The sequence below is a fragment of the Rutidosis leptorrhynchoides genome, chromosome 2, assembly GCF_046630445.1.
Source record: "Rutidosis leptorrhynchoides isolate AG116_Rl617_1_P2 chromosome 2, CSIRO_AGI_Rlap_v1, whole genome shotgun sequence".
NCBI classification, from domain to species: Eukaryota; Viridiplantae; Streptophyta; class Magnoliopsida; order Asterales; family Asteraceae; genus Rutidosis; species Rutidosis leptorrhynchoides.
Window position 1 is genome coordinate 96,442,400 of NC_092334.1, and position 22,601 is coordinate 96,465,000.

General features: G+C 32.4%; 1 protein-coding gene across 1 annotated transcript; it reads left to right on the top strand.

Moving 5' to 3' along the window:
* The first annotated feature begins 17,488 nt into the window (after positions 1-17,488).
* On the top strand, positions 17,489-21,498 carry LOC139891191 (trigger factor-like protein TIG, Chloroplastic). Its single transcript, XM_071874143.1, has 13 exons — positions 17,489-17,814; positions 18,137-18,220; positions 18,320-18,448; positions 18,527-18,615; positions 18,703-18,886; positions 19,410-19,500; positions 19,580-19,734; positions 19,812-19,904; positions 20,012-20,104; positions 20,452-20,532; positions 20,765-20,914; positions 20,992-21,087; positions 21,229-21,498. Exons 1-13 carry the CDS (start codon positions 17,548-17,550, stop codon positions 21,304-21,306), a joined length of 1,590 nt encoding a protein of 529 aa, XP_071730244.1. The 5' UTR covers positions 17,489-17,547; the 3' UTR covers positions 21,307-21,498.
* The last annotated feature ends 1,103 nt before the right edge of the window (positions 21,499-22,601 follow it).

Here is a 22,601-nt window from a genome sequence, read left to right on the forward strand (position 1 = left end):
GGAAGTAAAGTCTTCCGAAAAAGAAACGCGCTTCTTGATTTAGGTCATGAAGTTGTCGTCCAGACCAGCTGTAGGTTGACGAAAAATCTAGAAAAGTCATCACTAAAATCAGCAGGAAATCCACGAACCTCAGCATCAAACAGGGTCGCCAAGTGGTCAGACTTATCCTAACCATAAGAGGATCTGTCTTGTAAAATGGGGAGGACGCCGTGCAAATTAGCTTGATAAGACTAATGAATCAGACCCCCATAAAGGATAATCTCCTTAAAAGATCAAAAATCAGCTTTTAAGCCTGATATTACTCAATCCTAGAGATTGACCTTAAAGATTGAGAATTACAAACTCATGGAATTCGATGATATCTAAACTCGAGCTTGAACGAGAAAATATTTTGATCAAAATTACAAACCGATTTGTTTTCTGAAAACCCATTTTCAATGCGTTCATTACCATTAAACGTAAAATCCTAGGAATTCACCTGGAATTCATTAGGTCACCTGAACCAAATCGGGTGTCAACCGTAAGAACGGTGGTTGCATAATATGGTCAAAGACAGGACCTTGTGCCAGACCGGAAAATTATAAGGGTGAGCTTTACTATTGCTCCTACAAAGGATAGTAATTGTGTCCTACACGTTATAGACCATAATTAAAAGCATGTCAGGGGACATTGCCTTAACAGTTGCTTGTTCAACGCTTTCCTTTACAACCGGACGGTAGTTTACCGAAAGGTAATATACGGAACAAGTATACTGGACGTGTTGCTTTCCCAATACAAGGTTAGCAAGTGGGTGACACAAAATCACAAGTTTTGAGCTAAAATTTTAGATATCATTAACCCACCAAACCCACAAAAATATTTTGCAAACATCGGTGAAGGGTTATTCCGGAAAACTTATCTAGGGTAAAAGCTAGATTTAATTTTCAAAAGATCAAATGTTTTCATAAAGATCCAATTTCCTTAATGGATCCAAATTTTTATAGTCATGTAGGACTGTAAACCACAACGTTACTACCATTGTTTATACCGCCGTATAGAAATCACTGATGTACAAAGTGTGAAGAATAAAGAAGTGATTCTAGTATATTTCAAGACTATATTGCTTGAGGACAAGCAACTCTCAAGTGTGGGAATATTTGATAATGCTAAAAACGAACATATATTTCATAGCATTATCCCTCAAGAAAGACAGGCTTTTAGTTGCAGTTGTCCTATTTACAAGGAATATTCGTTTAAATATTAAAAGGTGAAGACAAAAGGCAGATTCGACAAATTGAAGACGTAAACGACCAAAAATCTAAAAAGTACAAAGTACAAGCAAAGAGGTTCAAATTATTGATGAGAAACGTCTCAAAATTACAAGAGTACAAGGTGCAAAACGCAAAGTACAAGATATTAAATTATACGCAAGGACGTTCAAAAATCTGGAACCGGGACCAGAGTCAACTCTCAACGCTCGACGCAACGGACTAAAAATTACAAGTCAACTATGCACATGAATATAATATAATATATAATTAATTCTTAAAATTAATATATATATTATAAAACCGTCGGCAAGCTAGGAGCCAAGCTTGTGTGAGCTGGAATCCACAGCTCCGCACTCACGGAGCTTATAAAGGCAAAAACCTCCGCACTCGCGGAGGTCAAATAGTATTACGTGGGCCTATAAAAGACCGAGCATTCGGCAGAAATTTACACATCTTTTTCTCCTCATTCATCAACGTATATGTATATCTATTTATATTTTAATTTTAATTTTAATTTCTAATAATAAGGGTATGTTAGCGAATGTTGTAAGGGTGTAAGTCGAAATTCTGTCCGTGTAACGCTACGCTATTTTTAATCATTGTAAGTTATGTTCAACCTTTTTAATTTAATGTCTCGTAGCTAAGTTATTATTATGCTTATTTAATAACGAAGTAATCATGATGTTGGGCTAATTACTAAAATTGGGTAATTGGGCTTTGTACCATAATTGGGGTTTGGACAAAAGAACGACACTTGTGGAAATTAGACTATGGGCTATTAATGGGCTTTATATTTATTTAACTAAATGATAGTTTGTTAATTTTAATATAAAGATTTACAATTAGACATACCTATAAATAACCATATACACTCAATCGGACACGATGGGCGGGATATTTATATGTACGAATAATCGTTCATTTAACCGGACACGGGAATGGATTAATAGTCTATGGAATTATTAAAACAGGGGTGAAATTATGTACAAGGACACTTGGCATAATTGATAACAAAGTATTAAAACCTTGGGTTACACGCAGTCAATATTCCGGTGTACTTATTAAACAAAGTATTAAGACCTTGTTACAGATTAAGTCCCCAATTAGTTGGAATATTTGACTTCGGGTATAAGGATAATTTGACGAGGACACTCGCACTTTATATTTATGACTGATGGACTGTTATGGACAAAACCATACGGACATATTAAATAATCCAGGACAAAGAACAATTAACCCATGGGAATAAACTAAAATCAACACATCAAACATCATGATTACGGAAGTTTAAATAAGCATAATTTCTTTATTTTCATATTTAATTGCACTTCTAATTATTTCACTTTTATTTATTGTTATTGTATTTAATTGCACTTTTATTTATTGTCATTGTATTTAATTGCACTTTTAATTTTCGTACTCTTTAATTATCGTAATTTTATTTTATCGCATTTTTATTTATCGCAATTTCATTATCGTTATTTACTTTACGCTTTAAATTAAGTCTTTTATTTATTTAATATTTTACATTAGGTTTTAATTGCGACTAAAGTTTTAAAAATCGACAAACCGGTCATTAAACGGTAAAAACCCCCTTTTTATAATAATAATATTACTTATATATATTTGTATTTTTATAAATTAAAACTGATATAGCGTTAAGCTTTGTTTAAAAGATTCCCTGTGGAACGAACCGGACTTACTAAAAACTACACTACTGTACGATTAGGTACACTGCCTATAAGTGTTGTAGCAAGGTTTAGGTATATCCATTCTATAAATAAATAAATATCTTGTGTAAAATTGTATCGTATTTAATAGTTTTTCCTAGTAAAAATAAAGCTATTTCATATACACCTCGCTTAACATCAGTTGGTACTGAACAATGGATTGAGCAGACCGTGAAGGAGACCAAGGACAAATACAAGGACCAAAGTCTGTATTTAAAGAATCTTGATGATTCTGTTTCTGACGAAGTCATTAACGAATACCTTGCTCCTGACTCTAAACCTTTGCGGACCTTATTCTTCATCATCATCTTATCTTAAATATTATAAGATATCTTCGTATCTCTCATTATACATATTCTCCATATTTCTGGAGATATTTTCACAACTATTCTTATCTGAGATCATTTATCTCTCCATAATATCTGCAACATAAAAGAAACTGTGTTGGTTTCTAAATTCTGAAAAAAATTTAAATATGAATGTTTTGAAGTAGTGTTGGGAACTGAATCATGAGTTAGTATAATATAATGACACTTGATCAACGTGATTATATTACAGTAATTCATGCTGAGTTTCTAATGGAACGTGATGATTCACAGAACATACCGTCATCATGTGCCATTTACACGACTCTTACATTCTACCAAATCTCCAAACATATTAAGAACATATCTTCTTGATAGTTCTATCTTTCTGGATATTCTGGTAATTTGCCAAATCAAGATCGTACCATTACGATTTCCTTCTTAGAACATTAACTATGTTCATCCAAAACTTCATACCTACTAATTCTGGACCATTATTCGCTTGACTTAAAGCCGGGAAGAGACAACAAAAGTATGAAACTCAGAAATGTAAGGGAGAATATAAAGTTCAATAACAACACATAAATTACAATCCGTGTATATCAATGTTTATCGCTACATAAAGACACGGGAGAATTAAAAACACTATAACCCCAAGGGCGAAGTAGAAGAAAACAGATTCCTTCGGTGAAAGTTTAAAAAGGAGAATGATTGTTGCGATAGTAAGGATAAGGACAATAATTAGAACTGGATGAAGCATTTTCGCAATCTTTTGAAATTGAAATTGAGTATAGAAGTGGTAAAAACTAATGGAATAGAAAAGGTAAATATATAAGGGAAATATCAGACGTAGTAATCGGGACAAATCATCGCATTTAATTAAAGAGATCCTAATTTCCTTAAATCTCGAAGAAACAGATCTTATAGATTTCCAAGATTTTTTTTTTTTGAATCCCTTGAATTCCGGAATTCAACCATGACTACGTCAAAAATTATGACGAAACCTATTTTCCTCATTCCACTATTTTGTGATAGCTTCACTCATACACTTCGAGTAATCGGATCGTTTTATCCATATTACTCTATGGTAATAAAATCCTATCTATCAACACATATCCATCATGAAAACATTTTTATGGTTAGCCATGACGACCTCGATCAAATTTCGGGACGAAATTTCTTTAACGGATAGGTACTGTGACGACCCGGAAATTTCGACCAAATTTAAACCTAACCTTTATATGTTTCTGACACGATAAGCAGAATTTGTAATGTTGAATCTCAAAAAGTTTGGAACTACATTCATGTAATCAATTACCCTTTGACTGTGTTCGACGATTCACCAACAATTATGTGTATATAGATATGTATATATAATATATAATATTAACTGAAAACATTAACAAAGTATTAGATATATGATACTTTACATGAACGAATTTGTTTCGATATATTTATCGACAGAATTAAGAGATAATATCAAATGATTGAATTATCAGATACATTATGATATGATTACGGGCCAATGTTATGAGGTCCACTGTGATTTAAGAAATCTATTCTTTTTGACAATATTCGGAAAATGGTAAAGTGATCTATAAGTAAGAACGTGGAGTGTAAATAACTTAGATGTTGGATATCGACAAGTTAAGTAACTCGACATTTTTCATTAAGATGATTTCATACGTTTATTAAACCTTTGGACTTTATCTCATGCTTCACCAACAGACTGTAATTTAAAAACTTGAAACCTATTATGAATATATATAATTCTACTTTTCTAAAATGTTTTATGATATAACGATTTAAATTAATATTAAATATATTTATACGCGTATTATACGTACATAGTTTTATACTTTTACTATACTTTAACTTTACCTTTACTTTACTTTTACTTTACTTTTACTTTACTTTAACTTTAATAATTCACTTTAATAATTCACTTTAATAATTCATACTTTAATAATTCACTTTAATAATTCATACTTTAATAATTCACTTTAATAATTCATACTTTAATAATTCACTTTAATAATTCACTTTAATAATTCAAAAATCTATTATAAATAAAATTCAATAGGTTTTATTATTTCATAAAAACTTGAAAATATATTTCTCTAAACTCTCTCAATCGAATTACATATATATATATTTACTTAGTATTATTTCAAGATATTATTAGTATACATAAAATACTACGACGGAGTTATATTCAGACGATTTCAAAATAAGTTTTCAAACGGGATAGAGCTAAGGAAAATATGGGTTATAACTATGGAGGTTATGGGTATTGTTCGAGGGTATTGCTCGTGAGGTCAACCTAACGTTTATCATTTTCGTTGCGTCTACGTACTTTCCTGCAATATTGAATCACAATATTGATACGTGAGCATTCATATCTTATCTTTTATATATTAATAGTGTATCCCTGACTAGTGCTCGAGTATATATGATTATGCATGTTTGTATGCTTAGTTTCGTCGTTAAATAGTTTATGATAAATCACGAATTTGATACATATGCTACTGAGATAAGGTATATGATATGCATGTCGTTGAAAAGCTAAAGAAAAATTAATAACTTTTCATTTAGAAATCGTGTGGGTTCGATGAACGGATTAAAAGATATGGTCAACTGAATTATTATTAATTTTAATATTATTATTAAAACGATTATTATAATTGTTATCAGTTGATGTTATTACTAAAATTATCTTTATTACTAAAAATTAATATTTTTATTGAAACTATCATTTTATTATTTTTATCATTATTATTATTATCAATATTATTTTATCAAATAAATATGCATACAAAGATATTTTTACCACACGTAATATAATTACATTAATAATACATACCACTATATTTTTATGATATTAAGTGAATTTTATAAATTTTATTACTTGAGATATATAAAAGTATATTTTTATCATATATGAATTTAAATATAAATTTTTATTTATTAATAAATGACTTGTATTATTTAGTATAATAAGATCTGATAAATATATTTAAATATATAAAACGACTATATATAAGTTATATAATAAACATGTATAGATTTTGGAAGTCATATTGGGTCAAGTTGACTTTTGTTGACTTTTGCATGTCGGTCTCGAGCATTAGGATTGTGATACACTACGACTTGACCTAAATTGTTAGACAGATATTGACCAACATATAAATATATATACTTAATATAGGTTCGTGAATCCGAGACAAACCCTGCACTTGTTCAGTGCCATCATATACATAATTGCTACGAAATACAGTATTGTGAGTTTCATTACTCCCTTTTTATATATATTTTTGGGCTGAGAATACATGCACTGTTTTATAACTGTTTTACGAAATAGACACAAGTACTAAAAATATATTCTACGTTGAGTTGTACCACTTTGCATATTTTTCCCTAATAGCTTGGTAACTACCATTTACATGCGGTATTGTAAACGCGAATCCTGTTGATAGATCTATCGGGCCTGACAACCCCAACCGGACTGGATGACCAGTATTCAACGGTTACACAGTACTTCGTTTCAGTGACTACACTTGGTACAGTGTAGTGAGATTTCATAATAAAGGGAATATGCGACGTTGATTAAATGTTAAGTATGGTTACCAAGTGCTCAACCACTTAGAATATTTTTATTAAAACGTTTATGTATATGAAATCTTGTGGTCTATTACTATTACGGAAATGATTGATTATGATAAACTAATGAACTCACCAACCTTTTGGTTGACACTTTAAAGCATGTTTATTCTCAGATATTAAAGAAATCTTCCGCTGTGCATTAGCTCATTTTAAGGATATTACTTGGAGTCATTCATGACATACTTTGAAAACCGTTGCATTCGAGTCGTTGAGTTCATCAAGATTAATATTAAGTCAATTATAGTTGGATGTAATATGAAATGGTATGCATGCCGTTAATTTTAGATGTAAAGAAAGTTTGTCTTTAAAAAACGAATGCAATGTTTGTAAAACGTATCATATAGAGGTCAAATACCTCGCGATGTAATCAACTATTGTGAATCATTTATAATGTATATGAACGGGTCCTTAGCTGGCAATAATGTCACTCATGAGTCTTCGCCACGCCAGAAACGTGGGAGACCAATTGGTTCAAATGATAAAAGTCCTTGAAAAATAAAATCAGCTGATAATGAGGTAAAAGAAAATGTTCAAGAAGAGCCATAAATCAATACTCCTTCTGCAGAGGAGATTGATGATGTCAATACGAAAATTGCAATCAATTATGCACATTCAAAAAATATTATGGAACCAAAATGACATGAAAAATCTTGACGAGATATTTTCATATAATGTTGCGTATGACATCATGAATGATGATGATGATCCAGAACCAAAATCTGTCATGGAAAAATAGACACGATTGGGATCATTGAAAAAGAGCAATACGAGCTGAATTTGAATCGCTCAATAAAAGAAAAGTTTTCGGATTTATCGTTCTCACACCTAAAGATGTGAAACATGTGGAGTATAGATGGATTTTTGTGCAAAAAAGAAATGAAAAAAAAATGAAGTTACAAGTTATAAAGCTAGACTTGTAACTCGAGATTTTTCTCAAAGATCGGGAATTGATTATGATGAAACTCATTCCCCTGTTATGGATGCAATTACTTTTAGATACTTAATCAGCCTGTCAGTTTCTAAATATCTAGAAATGCATCTCATAGATGTTATTACTGCTAATCTTTATGGATCACTTGATAGTGATATATATATGAAGATACCTGAAGGATTTAAGGTATCAGAAGCATCAAATGCAAAACACAAAGAAATGTACTCAATTAAATTACAAATGTCTTTATATGGGTTGAAACAATCGGATCGCATATGGTATACCCGATTAAGTGATTACTTGATAAGAAAAGGGGTATAAAAATAATCTTATTTGCACATATGTTCTTATTAAGAAAACAATGTTCGGATATGTGATTGTAAGTTGTTTATGTTAATGATCATAACATCATATGAACAAATAAAGAGATCAGTATTGACTTGGATTGCAAATTGAGCATATGCCTAATGGTTTACTTGTACATCAAACAACTTATACCGAAAGGATTTTAAAACATTTTTAAAGACAAAACCATTGGTTGTTAGATCACTCAATATTGACACTGATCCATTTTATCACGGTGAAGATCATGAAGATCTTAATGGATCAGAAGTTCCATATCTTAGTGCAATTGGAACTCTTATGTATCTTACAAATTGTACAAGACCTGACATTTCTTTTGCAGTTAATTTGTTATCAAGGTTCAACTCAGCTCCTACCAAAAGACACCGGAATGGGATCAAACATATATTTCGATACCTTCGAGGAACTACTGATTTAGGATTATTTTATTCTAACGATTCAAAACAAGATTTAGTTGGTTATGCATATGCAGGTTAATTATCTGATCCACATAAAGCTAAATCTCAAATTGGATATGTATTCCTAAATGGAGGCACCGCAATATCATGGCGTTCTCAAAAACAAACAATTGTTGCAACATCATCAAATCATGCCGAAGTGATTGCATTACATGAAGCCACTCGGGAATGTTATTTTGGTTGAGATCAATGACACAACTAATTACTGATTCTTGTGGACTAGAACGTGATAAAAGTCCAACAACTATCTATGAAGATAATGCAGCTTGCATAGCACAGATGAAGGAAGGATATATCAAAAGTGACCGAACAAAACATATACCTCCTAGATTCTTCTCATACACTCAAGACCTCATTAAGGACAACCAGATTGAAATGAGATATGTTCAATCCATCAAAAACTCTGCTGATTTTTTCACGAAAGCACTTCCAACTGCTATTTTCAGAACATACGTTCATAACATTGGCATGAGACATACTCAAAAGATGTAACAGCTGAAGCGATGTCTACTTGAGGGGGAGTCAACTCCATGCTGCACTATTTTTCCCTTAGCTAAAGTTTTTTTCCCACTGGATTTTCTTTAGCAAGGTTTTTAACGAGGCAGTAACTTGTGGTTGATCTCTAACAAAACAAAATTGCTATCCAAGGGGGAGTGTTATGATAATAATAATAGAAATATGGATAGTCAATTATGGTAGGCTAATAAAGTTGTTGAAATAAACAACTAGATGGATGCAGTAGGTGAACGGTGGATTCGATAATATCAATCAACACAAGTGAGGCCAAAATATTATGAAGACTTTTTGATTTTCTACTGCACATAACACCTTCTTATTTTTGTATAAATAGAGATGAAAGAAAGCTCATTCATTGTACCATTTCCCACACTTACAAAGTGTTTCTTTCTTTCTCTCCATTATCATCTTTGTTCTTACACTTCATTATTAGTATTCTTAATTAAGAATCAAACCACTAAAGGTAGTTATAAGCCTACTGAATTATAACAAATCAAATCACTAAAGGTAGTTATAAGCCTACTGAATTATAACATATTTCATATTTTATTATTCGCAATTTTACATATCGTCATTTAAATATCGTACTTTAAATTTTACGCACTTTAAATATCGTCATTTATCTTTACGCTTAAAATATAAAATCGACAAACCGGTTATTAAACGGTAAATCCCCCTTTTATATATTATTACTATAAATAATTATATATATTTTGTACAAATATAGTTGTTTAAAATATAGTGTAAAATAAGTCGTCTCCCTGTGGAACGAACCAGACTTAATAAAAGCTATACTACTCTACGATTAGGTACACTGCCTATAGTGTTGTAGCAAGGTTTAGGTATATCCCATCTGTAAATAAATAAATAAAACTTGTGTCAAATTGTATCGTATTTAATAGTATTTCGTATACACCGCTGCACACATCATGAGTCTCATAGGTCGAAGACGAATGTTTATTCCTACATTGAGTCGAGTGGTAGTAATAGTGTAACTTCGTTTTTGTTGGAGACTTTTTGAGCAATATGTGGAGACTTTTCTAGCAATATCGAGACTTTTCGAGCAATATGCGGTAGTAATCGTGTAATTTCATTTCTGTTGGAGACTTTTCGAGCAATATGTGGTAGTAATCGTGTAACTTCATTTTTGTTGGATACTTTTCGAGCAATATGTGGAGACTTCTCGGATAAGTGGTTTCGAGCCAACTGTTGGACACTTTTCGAGCAATATGGTGCCGTTAAAGACGTGTTTCTAGCTAGGAAGAGATTAACGAGCAGATAACGTTTTGTGTAATAGCGGAGCCCAGGGGATTCATGGGTGCAACAATCCAGTAACTCCGTAGCATGATACTGTCTGTTTTGCTCGTAGGCGCACAACTTTTTTTTACGACCACACACGGAAAACACTTTCCTAAAAGATCACCCATCCTGGTAGTGGCTTTATCCGAGCACGCTTATTTAATCTAGGTGTTATCCTACTCCATAACATAATTGGGTACATGAACACCGTGATCTTTTTATTTTAATCTATGTGTTATCCAAAGACAAAGACAGAGAAAATCCAGTTGCTCAAACAATCGGGAAAAAATCTACCTATACCTATATTGAATTAATTATTATTAACAAAAAGTAAGAAAAAAAAAACAAAACAAAAAAACAATCTGTTGTAATACATAGAGTCAAGATTGGTGGATGACATTATTTCATACCACAAAAGTCAATAGATAGTGACTACTACCACAAATATCTACTATAAATATGCATCAATTGAATGTAATTGTGGCACACATTTTCTCAATATATCACTCCTTTCTTTATTTTGCATCTTTCTTTCTTTCATTCTTACAATATAATAAGCTTAGTATAAGTTTATAAACCACTAACGGTAGTTATAAGCCTACTGAATTATAACACTAAGTTGATAAACCACTAAAGGTAGTTATAAGCCTACTGAATTATAACACGTTATCAGCACGAAGTGCTCCGTATAATCAAGGTCTATCTAAGCAAGCACAAATCACTAATCAAGGTAATAATAATAAAAAAAAATTCTTTAACGATATCTTCTATTATTTATTAGTAAGATAAATATTATTATCATCATAACTAACATTTATATTTATGTTATTTAAGTTATATATGGTCGGTTATACCGCCTGAATTATATTTCTGTAATCTAACTTTTATTAACTTCACTAACATTTATATTTATGTTATTTAAGTTATATATGGTCGGTTATACCGCCTGAATTATATTTCTGTAATCTAACTTTTATTAACTTCACTAACATTTATATTTATGTTATTTAAGTTATATATGGTCGGTTATACCGCCTGAATTATATTTCTATAATCTAACTATTATTAACTTCACTAACATTTATATTTATGTTATATATGGTCGGTTATACCGCCTGAATTATATTTCTGTAATCTAACTCTTATTAACTTCACTAACATTTATATTTATGTTATCTAACATTTATGATTACTTGTGCAATTAATCATTATTTATTTCATGCATACTAATGTTTATTCTTAAATTTATTATTTATGCATAATATGTTTATTCTCTTAATCTTCGTATTTATACTAAACGTATTTTATAGTAATCATATTTATACTAATAAAATTCTTTTATTAAAATTATTATTAATACAATGAGTACATAACAGTCGTTAATGTCAACTAACGACGTTACAATGGTCATATATACATAACGGTTATTAACGTCAACTGACGACGTTACAACGACTATATTTTTCAAATATAAAATAAACATCTATGTTTTCACATTTTCACAAATCAATCTTCATTTTCTCAGATTACCACTCTCAAAAGTTTTTGTAAAGATGATTCACACAATGATGATTTTTACTATTGTATTGGTCATATTAACTATCATCATTGTTGATAATATACCACCGGGTAAACCTATATTCTATCCTGCCCTTGTGGTTTTATTATTTGTAATCATACCATTATTCTGTTGTTTGCTACTTATGAATTTAAAATGATTCTAATTTCATGTTGTTAGAAATTGATTATGATTATAATTTATGTTGTTCATCTTTCTGAAAATAGAAAATGTCAAACTTATCAAAGCTTGAGTTTGATGCCCTAGACGTATCGGGAACAAACTACACATCATGGGTCATGGATGTAGAAATAAATCTTGGATCATTGGGTATTCTAGAAACTTTAAAAGAAAACAATACTTGTTCTGATCAAGATAAATTAAAATCAGTTGCTTTTATTCGCAAACATATTGATATCACCTTAAAACATATGTATCTCACTATCAAAGATCCACATGTTTTATGGGAAAGTATCAAGAGTAGATTCGATAATCAAAAGAAAATATTACTCTCAGCTGCGAGGGAAGAATGGAGAAATCTAAGGTTCCATGACTTTAAAAAGGTAAGTGAATACAGCTCAGCCATGTTCAAGATCCGTTCAAAGCTTCAATTCTGTGGTCAAGAAATAAGTGATGCTGATATGATGGAAAAAACTTTCTCCACAATGCATTCTGCAAACATTACTATACAAGAAAATTTAAGATTGCAGAATTACAAAACTTTTTTCAAACTTCAAACTTATCTCTTAGTTGCAGAAGTGAATAAAGAATTATTGATGAAGAATCAAGAATCTCGTCCTACGGGTGCTAGCATTCCCTGAAGCTAATGCTATTAACAATAATAATAAAAAAAAAGAAATGCACCTGGACGAGGACGTGGGCGAGGTCGTGGTCATATTGGCCAAAACCATCATCATGGAAATTACCATAACAATAATAAAATCATAATTATGTTCGAAATCACCCTTATGGTAATGGTCGTGGTGGTGGTCGTGGTCGTAATGGTTACGGTGGTCGTGGTCGTGGACAAAGAAATAATAATCCACAGAATTATAAATTTCAACCACCATACAATCCCACAAATCATAATGTTGAAGGAATCTCTTCAAAGAATATTGAAGATTCTTGTTATCGATGTGGTAAAATTGGACATTGGTCTAAAAACTGTAGAACAAATCAATATTCTGTTTAATCAATATCAGGCATCCCTAAAAGGAAAAGGAAAAGAGGCAAACCTTGTGGATGACCTTGATACAAAAATCACTGAGCCAACAAGTGACTACTTTAATGAATAAATTTCCTATTATATGTCCATATAAAATAAATGGATGTAGATTTACGATCTATACCATATCTACTTTACTATATGTTTCCTTATTATGTATTTTCGTTTATAACATATTTTTGAATGTAATATATTGATGAATTATGTACTCATTATTTGTTTCTCATATTTTGAAGTTTATGATGTACATTACTGGAGTACAAAATCAGTCAAATGGTGGGGATCTTTGTATTGCAGACAGTGGTACCACACACACTATACTCAAATCTAAAAAATATTTCACTGATTTTAAAGCAACAGAAGGAACGGTACATACTATATCGGGTCCTGCGGATTTAATAAAAGGAATGGGAAAGGCAAAATTCATATTACCAAATGGTACAAATTTTCTGATAAAAAATGCCTTATTTTTTCCCATGTCAAAGAGAAATTTGGTAAGCTTCTCTGACATATACCAAAACGGATATGATTATCAGTCAGTGACTACAGAAAATGATAAATATTTAAGTATCAATGACAAGAAGCATGTGATTGAAAAACTACCAAGACTTAGTTCTGGTTTACATTATACATATATAAATGTACCAGAAGCACACATGGTAGTTAATGAAAAGGCTTGTGATCCTGTAATGATCAATTTGTGGCATGAAAGATTAGGCCACACAGGATCAACAATGATGAAAAGAATAATTCAAAATACACATGAACATCCATTGACGGATCAAAAGATCCCTCATGATGCACTTATTCCATGTACATCATGCTCACTTGGAAAATTGATAATAGGACCATCACCTCTTAAGGTTGAAAAAGAATCACCAATGTTTCTTGAAAGGATTCAAGGCGATATCTGTGGACCAATTCATCCACCATGTGGACCATTTAGATATTTCATGGTCCTAATAGATGCATCTAGTAAATGGTCTCATGTTTGTCTATTATCAAGTCTAAATGTTGCATTTGCAAAATTTCTTGCTCAAATTATTAAATTGAGAGCACATTTCCCTGATTATACTATTAAAAGGGTGAGATTGGATAATGCTGGTGAGTTTACATCTCAAGCATTTAATGATTTTTGCATGTCTACTGGAATTGTTGTTGAACATCCTGTTGCCCATGTGCATACACAAAATGGTTTAGCCGAATCACTAATCAAACGATTGTAGTTAATAGCTAGACCATTGATAATGAGAACAAAACTCCCAGTATCTGTATGGGGTCATGCAATTTTACATGCTGCATCATTAATTCGCATTAGACCAAGTGCAAGTCATACATATTCTCCCTTGCAACTTGCTTTTGGCCATCAGCCAAATATTTCCCACCTTAGAACATTTGGTTGTGCAGTTTATGTTCCTATCGCACCACCACAACGCACTAAAATGGGTCCTCAAAGAAGGATGAGAATATACGTTGGATATGAAACATCTTCAATCATAAGATATATTGAACCCATGACGGGTGATGTTTTTACAGCACGTTTTGCTGATTGTCACTTTAATGAAACATTGTTCCCTAGATTAGGGGAGAAATAAAAAATAAAGAAAATGATGTTTCATGGTGTGAACCTCAATTAATGTATCTTGATCCTCGTACAAAAGAATGCGAGATCGAAGTTCAAAAAATAATGCATATGCAAGAACTTGCGAATAAATTGCCTGATGCATTTATAGATACAAAAAGAGTGACTAAATCATATATACCAGCAGCAAATACTTCAGCTCGAATTGAAATTCCAAAAGCTGGCAATAATGTCGCTCTTGAGTCTTTGCCACGCCAGAAACGTAGAAGACCAATTGGTTCCAAAGATAAAAATCCTCGAAAAAGAAAATCAGCTGATAATGAGGTAAAAGAAAGTGTTCAAGAAGAACCACAAATCAATACTCCTTCTGCAGAGGAGATTGATGATGTCAATACAGAATTTTCAATAAATTATGCACATTCAAAAATATTATGGAACCGAAATGAAATGAAAAATCTTGATGAGATATTTTCATATAATGTTGCATATGACATCATGAATGATGATGATGATCCAGAACCCAAATCTGTCATGGAATGTCAAAATAGACATGATTGAGATCATTGGAAAGGAGCAATACGAGCTGAATTTGAATCGCTCAATAAAAGAAAAGTTTTCGGATCTATCATTCTCACACCTAAAGATGTGAAACCTGTGGGATATAGATGGGTTTTTGTGCGAAAAAGAAATGAGAAAAATGAAGTTACAAGGTATAAAGCTAGACTTGTAGCTCAAGGTTTTTCCCAAAGACCAGGAATTGATTATGAGGAAACTTATTCTCCTGTTATGGATGCAATTACTTTTAGATACTTAATCAGTCTGGCAGTTTCTAAAAATTTAGAAATGCATCTCATGGATGTTGTGACTGCTTATCTATATGGATCACTTGATACTGATATATATATGAAGATACCTGAAGGATTTAAGGTATCGAAAACAACCAATGCAATACCCAAAGAAATGTACTAAATCAAGTTACAAAGGTCTTTATATGGGTTGAAACAATCGAGTCGCATATGGTATAAACGATTAAGTGATTACTTGATAAGCAAAGGGTATACCAATCATCTTATTTGCCCATGTGTATTCATTAAGAAAACAACATCCGGATATGTGATCATAGCCGTTTATGTCGATGATCTTAACATCATAGGTACAAATAAAGAGATCCATGAAGCCATTCAACTTCTAAAGAAAGAATTTGAAATGAAAGATCTCGAAAAAACCAAGTATTGCCTTGGTTTGCAGATTGAGCATATGCCTAATGGTTTACTTGTACATCAAACAACTTATACGAAAAAGATTTTAAAACGTTTCAATATGGACAAGGCAAAACCATTAAGTACTCCTATGGTTGTTAGATCACTTAATGTTGACACTGATCCATTTCGTCCCTGTGAAGATCATGAAGATATCCTGGGACCAGAAGTACCATATCTTAGTGCAATTGGAGCTCTTATGTATCTTACAAATTGTACAAGACCTGACATTTCTTTTGCAGTTAATTTGTTGGCAAGGTTCAGTTAAGCTCCTACCAAAAGACACTGGAATGGGATCAAACACATATTTCGATACCTTCGTGGAACTACTGATTTAGGATTATTTTATTCTAACAAATCAAAACAAGATTTAGTTGGTTATGCAGATGCAGGTTATTTATCTGATCCACATAAAGCTAAATCTCAAAATGGATATGTATTCCTAAATGGAGGTACTGCAATATCATGGCGTTCTCAAAAACAAACACTTGTTGCAACATCATCAAATCATGCCGAAGTGATTGCATTACATGAAGCTACCCGAGAATGTTTTTGGTTGAGATCAATGACACAACTCATTACTGATTCTTGTGGACTAGAACGCGATAAAAGTCCAACAACTATCTATGAAGATAATGCAGCTTGCATAGCACAGATGAAAGAAGGGTATATCAAAAGTGACCGAACAAAACACATACCTCCTAGATTCTTCTCATACACTCAAAATCTCATTAAGGACAACCAGATTGAAATGAGATATGTTCAATCCAGCAAAAACTCTGCCGATCTTTTCACCAAAGCACTTCCAACTGCTATTTTCAGAACGCATGTTCACAATATTGGCATGAGGCATGTTCAAAAGATGTAAAAGATCAACAATGTCTACTTGAGGGGGAGTCAACTCTATGCTGCACTTTTTTTCCCTTAGCTAAAGTTTTTTTCCAATGGGTTTTCTTTAGCAAGGTTTTTAATGAGGCAGTACTAGTTGATCTCTTAATAAAATTGTCATCCAAGGGGGAGTGTTGTAATACATAGAGTCAAGATTGGTGGATGACATTATCTCATACCACAAAAGTCAATAGATAATGACTACCACCACAAATATCTACTATAAATATGCATCAATTGAATGTAATTGTGGCACACATTTTCTCAATATATCACTCCTCTTTCTTTTGCATCTTTCTTTCTTTCATTCTTACAATATAATAAGCTTAGTATAAGTTTATAAACCACTAAAGATAGTTATAAGCCTACTAAATTATAACACTAGTGAAAAGATAGTACTGAGTTGATAAACCAAGATAGTTATAATTACTGAATTATAACACAATCATATTTCTACTTCCTATCCATATCTTTTATCTTCATTCTTCAAGCAGAGCTTGAAGCAACCATTTGAGTACCAATGGAGCTCTGCAGTTCAACATCGTTCTATCCAAAATTTTGTATAACTTCCCCTAAAATCTCTACAATTTCTTTCTCAAGCTCCTTCAAACCCACCCAACAATTCAATTCCCTTAAATTTTCTCGTTCTTGTACCCAATTCACCAATTTCTCTAAAAGGTTATCAATTTGTGCCAGAGCTTCGGCCCCACCTGCCGTTACCGATACAGCCAAAGAACCTTTGCCTGCTGATCTCGTTGTTGTAGAAACCCAAGAACCTAATTGCAGAGTTAGTTTTTAACTGTGTAACTGCCCTTTATCAATTTTTAAAAGTAATTATTTTATATGCATTGAAACTGTTTGATGAAAGTCCCCAATGACATCATAAATTCATAATACTATTGAGTTTGTGGGTATATAACAAGCAATGTGAATAGACTAATGCTGGTGGGGAATATGTGATGATAATTTGTATACGTTGTGCATGTAAATTCATTTGGATTGTTCTTAATTTTTAAGTTTTAGCATAAGTTTAAACTTCCCAATTGAGAGTTATATGTGTTTGCGTTATATAGTCTACATTTCTGGATTTTAAAATTTGAAGTCTGCAGATTCGACTGAGCATTGAAGTTCCGTCCATAGTATGTGATGATAGTTACAAAAGGGTCATTAATCAGTTTATGAAGAAGGCAAAGGTACATACGTTTGTGTTATTTTGTTGAGTTTTGTAGTAGTGAAAGATATCATAATGCTCATCATCGATACTAATGGTGGAATACGCAATGTTTCTTCAGGTTCCTGGATTTCGTCCTGGGAAGAAAGTTCCGGAAAGTATTTTGATAAGCTATATAGGGAAGGATGGTTTCAGAAAATCAGTTGTTGAATCCATTCTAAAAAGAACGCTTCCGCACGCCATGTCATCTGTATGCGTTGTTTTTTTTTTTTTTTTTAATCTTAACTTATTAAAATCTGAAATAATAAAAAAGTCATTAAATTTGCAGGTAGATGGACGGGCTCTAAAGGACTCAATCCGCATTACAACAACATTTCCTGACATGGAAGAAACATACTCTTCTTTGAATATCCTAAAGTATGTCAACTGTTCTATTTTTTTCGGTTAGATAATTACAGGCGTTTTGTTAATTTTGATAATAATTCAACTTGTCATGTGGGATAGATATGATATTGTTGTGGATGTAGCACCGGAAGTGAAATGGGTTCCTGAAGACGGTTACAAGAATTTGAAGATAGTAGTTGAGCTTGACAGTGAAATAGATGCTCAAACGGCAGCTGAACGAGAATTTACACGCCGTTATAAGTCTTTAAGTACGATGCGAATTGTCACAAATAGAGGACTACAGGTACTTAATGTTTTAGAATCCCTCTCTATCTGTTTTTCAACTAATATATCTTACTTCTCATAGAAAGTATTTGGCATTGCATTATATATGCATCAGCTTCTGTATGTATATTGCAACTGAAAAAATTAGAACCCTAAAATTCAGAGATGGCAATTCTAACGCACTTACATAAAATGAGTGATTTGGGTCATTCTTAATCTCTAACGGGTAGAGTAAAAATAAGCTTCAAAATCATGCGGGTTGAAAGTTGTCCCAAGTGTATTTTATAATGCAAAAGATCTGCAACATCTTTATATAGTAAAAATGTTAGATTAGATTGAAAAGTTACAATTTGCAATCATATAAGGCACATTGGCACACTATATAATTTTGTTATAATCTTTTGGTGTCTTGGGTCCTGAGCAATTGCACCTCCACAAGTACCAGTTTTGACCCGTCACACTACCCACTCATTTTGCCATGTTTGCACACAATAAAGATTTTAAATTTTCAAATAAAAATGAGCTGAAGACAATTTCCATAGATTGGTGATGTTGCCGTCCTGGATATATCAGCAACAACAGTGGAACAAGACGGATCAGAAGCAAAAAATGTTCCAGCTGCAGAGAGTAAAGGTATTCTTCTACCAGCTTAAGTCAACCAACATTTCTTCAACCACTATCTTAATAAACGTCGTGTTTTTTGGATTTGCAGGTTTCCATTTTGATACAGATGACGGAGATAGAGTTATTCCCGGTTTTCTCGACGCAATAATCGGAATGAAAGGAGGTGAAACAAAATCTTTTCCACTTGTATTTCCAGATACTTGGAAGCAAGAAGATCTTCGTGGTCTTCCTTGTCAGTTTACTGTAAGTTTCCTTTTTTGTTTTTTAATTTCGATTAAAGATTTATGGGAAAACTTATTTTCTGTGTGAATTATTGGTAGGTGGACTGTAAAGAACTCTTTTATAGAGAATTACCAGAAATGAATGATAACGTTGCTGATAAGCTACTCGGTGGATGCACCACTATTGAACAGGTTAGACATGATACATGAACTTCACCCAGTTGCATGTTTTGACACTATTTTCTTTTTATTTATATATTATATTAAATTAAAACTCTCTTGTGGCGTATGAACCTTAGGTTAAGGAGGTATTGTTGGAGAAATGTGTAGAACTGGAGCAAACAGCTAAAGATCAAGCAACAGATAATGCCATTCTTGACCAGCTTCGAAAGGTGTTTAATTTCTACAATAATTAATTATAGGAGGCAATTTTACCCATTAAATAATGAATGGATCAAAACAATCCATGCTTTATCTTAAACGGATAAATATTGGGTCAAATGGGTCAAACAGGTTGAGAGTTGCCCAAAGTGTGTTAATGTTGTTCGAACACCCATGAAGTCTATTAAATAGTGTAGATAGCGTTTGTGGTCAACTTAACCCGACATGTAGAATTTGAATTGCTCCTTATGACCTATTACGGAACAAGCCAACGTAGCATCTGAAGAACTAAGTATACAAGTTGTCAAATACTTTCTTTGATACTACGGAGTAATAAGTTGTTTGAACTCAATTGTAGATGATTCAAGTCGGAATCCCACAAACGTTATTTGAAGAGCAAGGCAGGCAGCTTTATGGAGCTAGACTTCTCGAAATACAGGTCTATTTGCATACCATTGTTATTATTCTATCTGTCCAAATCCATATTCTAATTGAGGATTAATAAAAAGTCCAAATACAAATTTCAGACAGGTTTTTTTGGTTATTTAAAAATCCGTTATGATTCTTTTATATTGAATTTTATGCTGTAAATGTGGTTAAAAAGAGTGCTTCTTTGACCCTGAAAAGTCAAATATGTGATCCTTTGTGTTTTTAATCTAATTCACATGCAGGCAAACATGAAACTAAACGAAGAGCAATTAGCATCGCTTTCAAGCCCAAGGGCGGTAAGAGATTACTTGGAAAACCAAAGGGAAAACATTGAAAGTATAATCAAACAAAATCTTGCAGTTGGAGACATTTTCAAACGCGAAAATCTGCAGGTTCACAAATTCTTTAAGATTTCAAGTGTCACAACTTGTGTCCTTGTAACAGTTTACTAACAACTTCAATTTTACAGTTTTCAACCGATGATCTTGTGAAAGAGGTCGAGAACTCTGTTGCTGAGTTTAAAAAACACAACCAAGAGTACGATGAGGAGAGTGTTCAAGAACAGGTCTTTTACCATCCCCTAGACTTTTTTTTTTTTTTTTTTTTTTTTTTTTTTTTTTTTGTTATTTCCTTAATAATGGAACACTATACTTCTTTTATTTATTGATAAATTAATAGCTATTGCGGGCTTGTTGAATATTGTTAGGTGCAAGAGGTATTAGAGGGGGCTAAAGTGCTTGAATGGTTGAGAGAACGTGCAGATATTCAGTATGTTACCAAATGATAAAAACGAAGCAGCACCTACAATTCACCGTCTGTATCATGCGGCATCCGAAGACACATTTTTGTTCCCAGGTGTTTGTGTTTTTCTATTGTATTAGTTTGTAAAAAGAGGTTGAGGGCCAGGGATGTTTAGTATATACTGAATGAAAGTTTGATTCTCAGTATTTGTAAGTTTTTAATGTAACTGAATGCCCACATTGGTATTAGAATGAGAACTAAAAATGAACAATTTCTGTCACCATTAAAAGGTTGATTCATTGTAATGTCTGAAAATTCCATGACCCAAAGATATTAAAGTACATACAAGTCTTTAACAGTAATGATCAACTAAATTCATAGCCATTCTCGGTAGGTGTGACGTAAAGGTTTTATCTGAACTTAAAAATTATAAAGCACACCAAAACGGGGGCACAAAACGACAATGCAGGTGTGACGTTAAGGTAGAGGTGTCCAAATGGGCTGAGCCGTCAGATTACCAACCAGGCTAGGAGGTGCTAAACTCACAATCCCTCATTTTGATGAGTCATACACTCATACATGGTAAATAAAGTTGTTTACTTCATATTGAAATCAATATTAATCAATAATAATCTATTAATAATAAAATATGATCATTCATGGATAAATCCGTGCCGCTATTAATCTGTTGACCCATTATTTTAGTTGACAAAAATAACTAAAATTCATGTAGAAATGAGGTCGTCTTCAAATGAAAATAAATAAAAAACGCTCTCAGAGAATACAAAAAGAACGAACGAGGGAAACCAACCATTATTTTAGTGTTGTTAACAATATATTGAACAACATCATCAGTTCTGAGTTTTTTTATGAAAAGCAAATGAAATTTTATTAACTCGAAAATGCACAAAGCCTTGGGGTCCTTACAGTGACATGGATCACGCAAGATATAAACACACGAAAAGATTGCTAGCTACAGTGGGTTGCAAAGTTGGCAGTCCATACATACACGAAATCACGACATGTTAACATATACATTAGGATTAGACAATCAAGTGAGTCAATCGAATTTACTTCTTTTGATCTAGACGAAATTCACTCGAACGATTTGATTTGAATTTCATTTAGAGTCACCAGAGTGTTCCAACATTTGTTTTGAAACAGTGGCGGAACTTGAACCCAGATACAGATGAGGCAGGTATAAAAATCTAATAAATTTTCATTGTCAGTGGGGGTAAACACTAAAAAAAAACTTATTTTTTGGTAAAAAAATCTTTTTTTTAGTGTCATTTTTTCCCCCACTAAATCCAGGTGGGGTGGATACCCCTTTGAGTATAA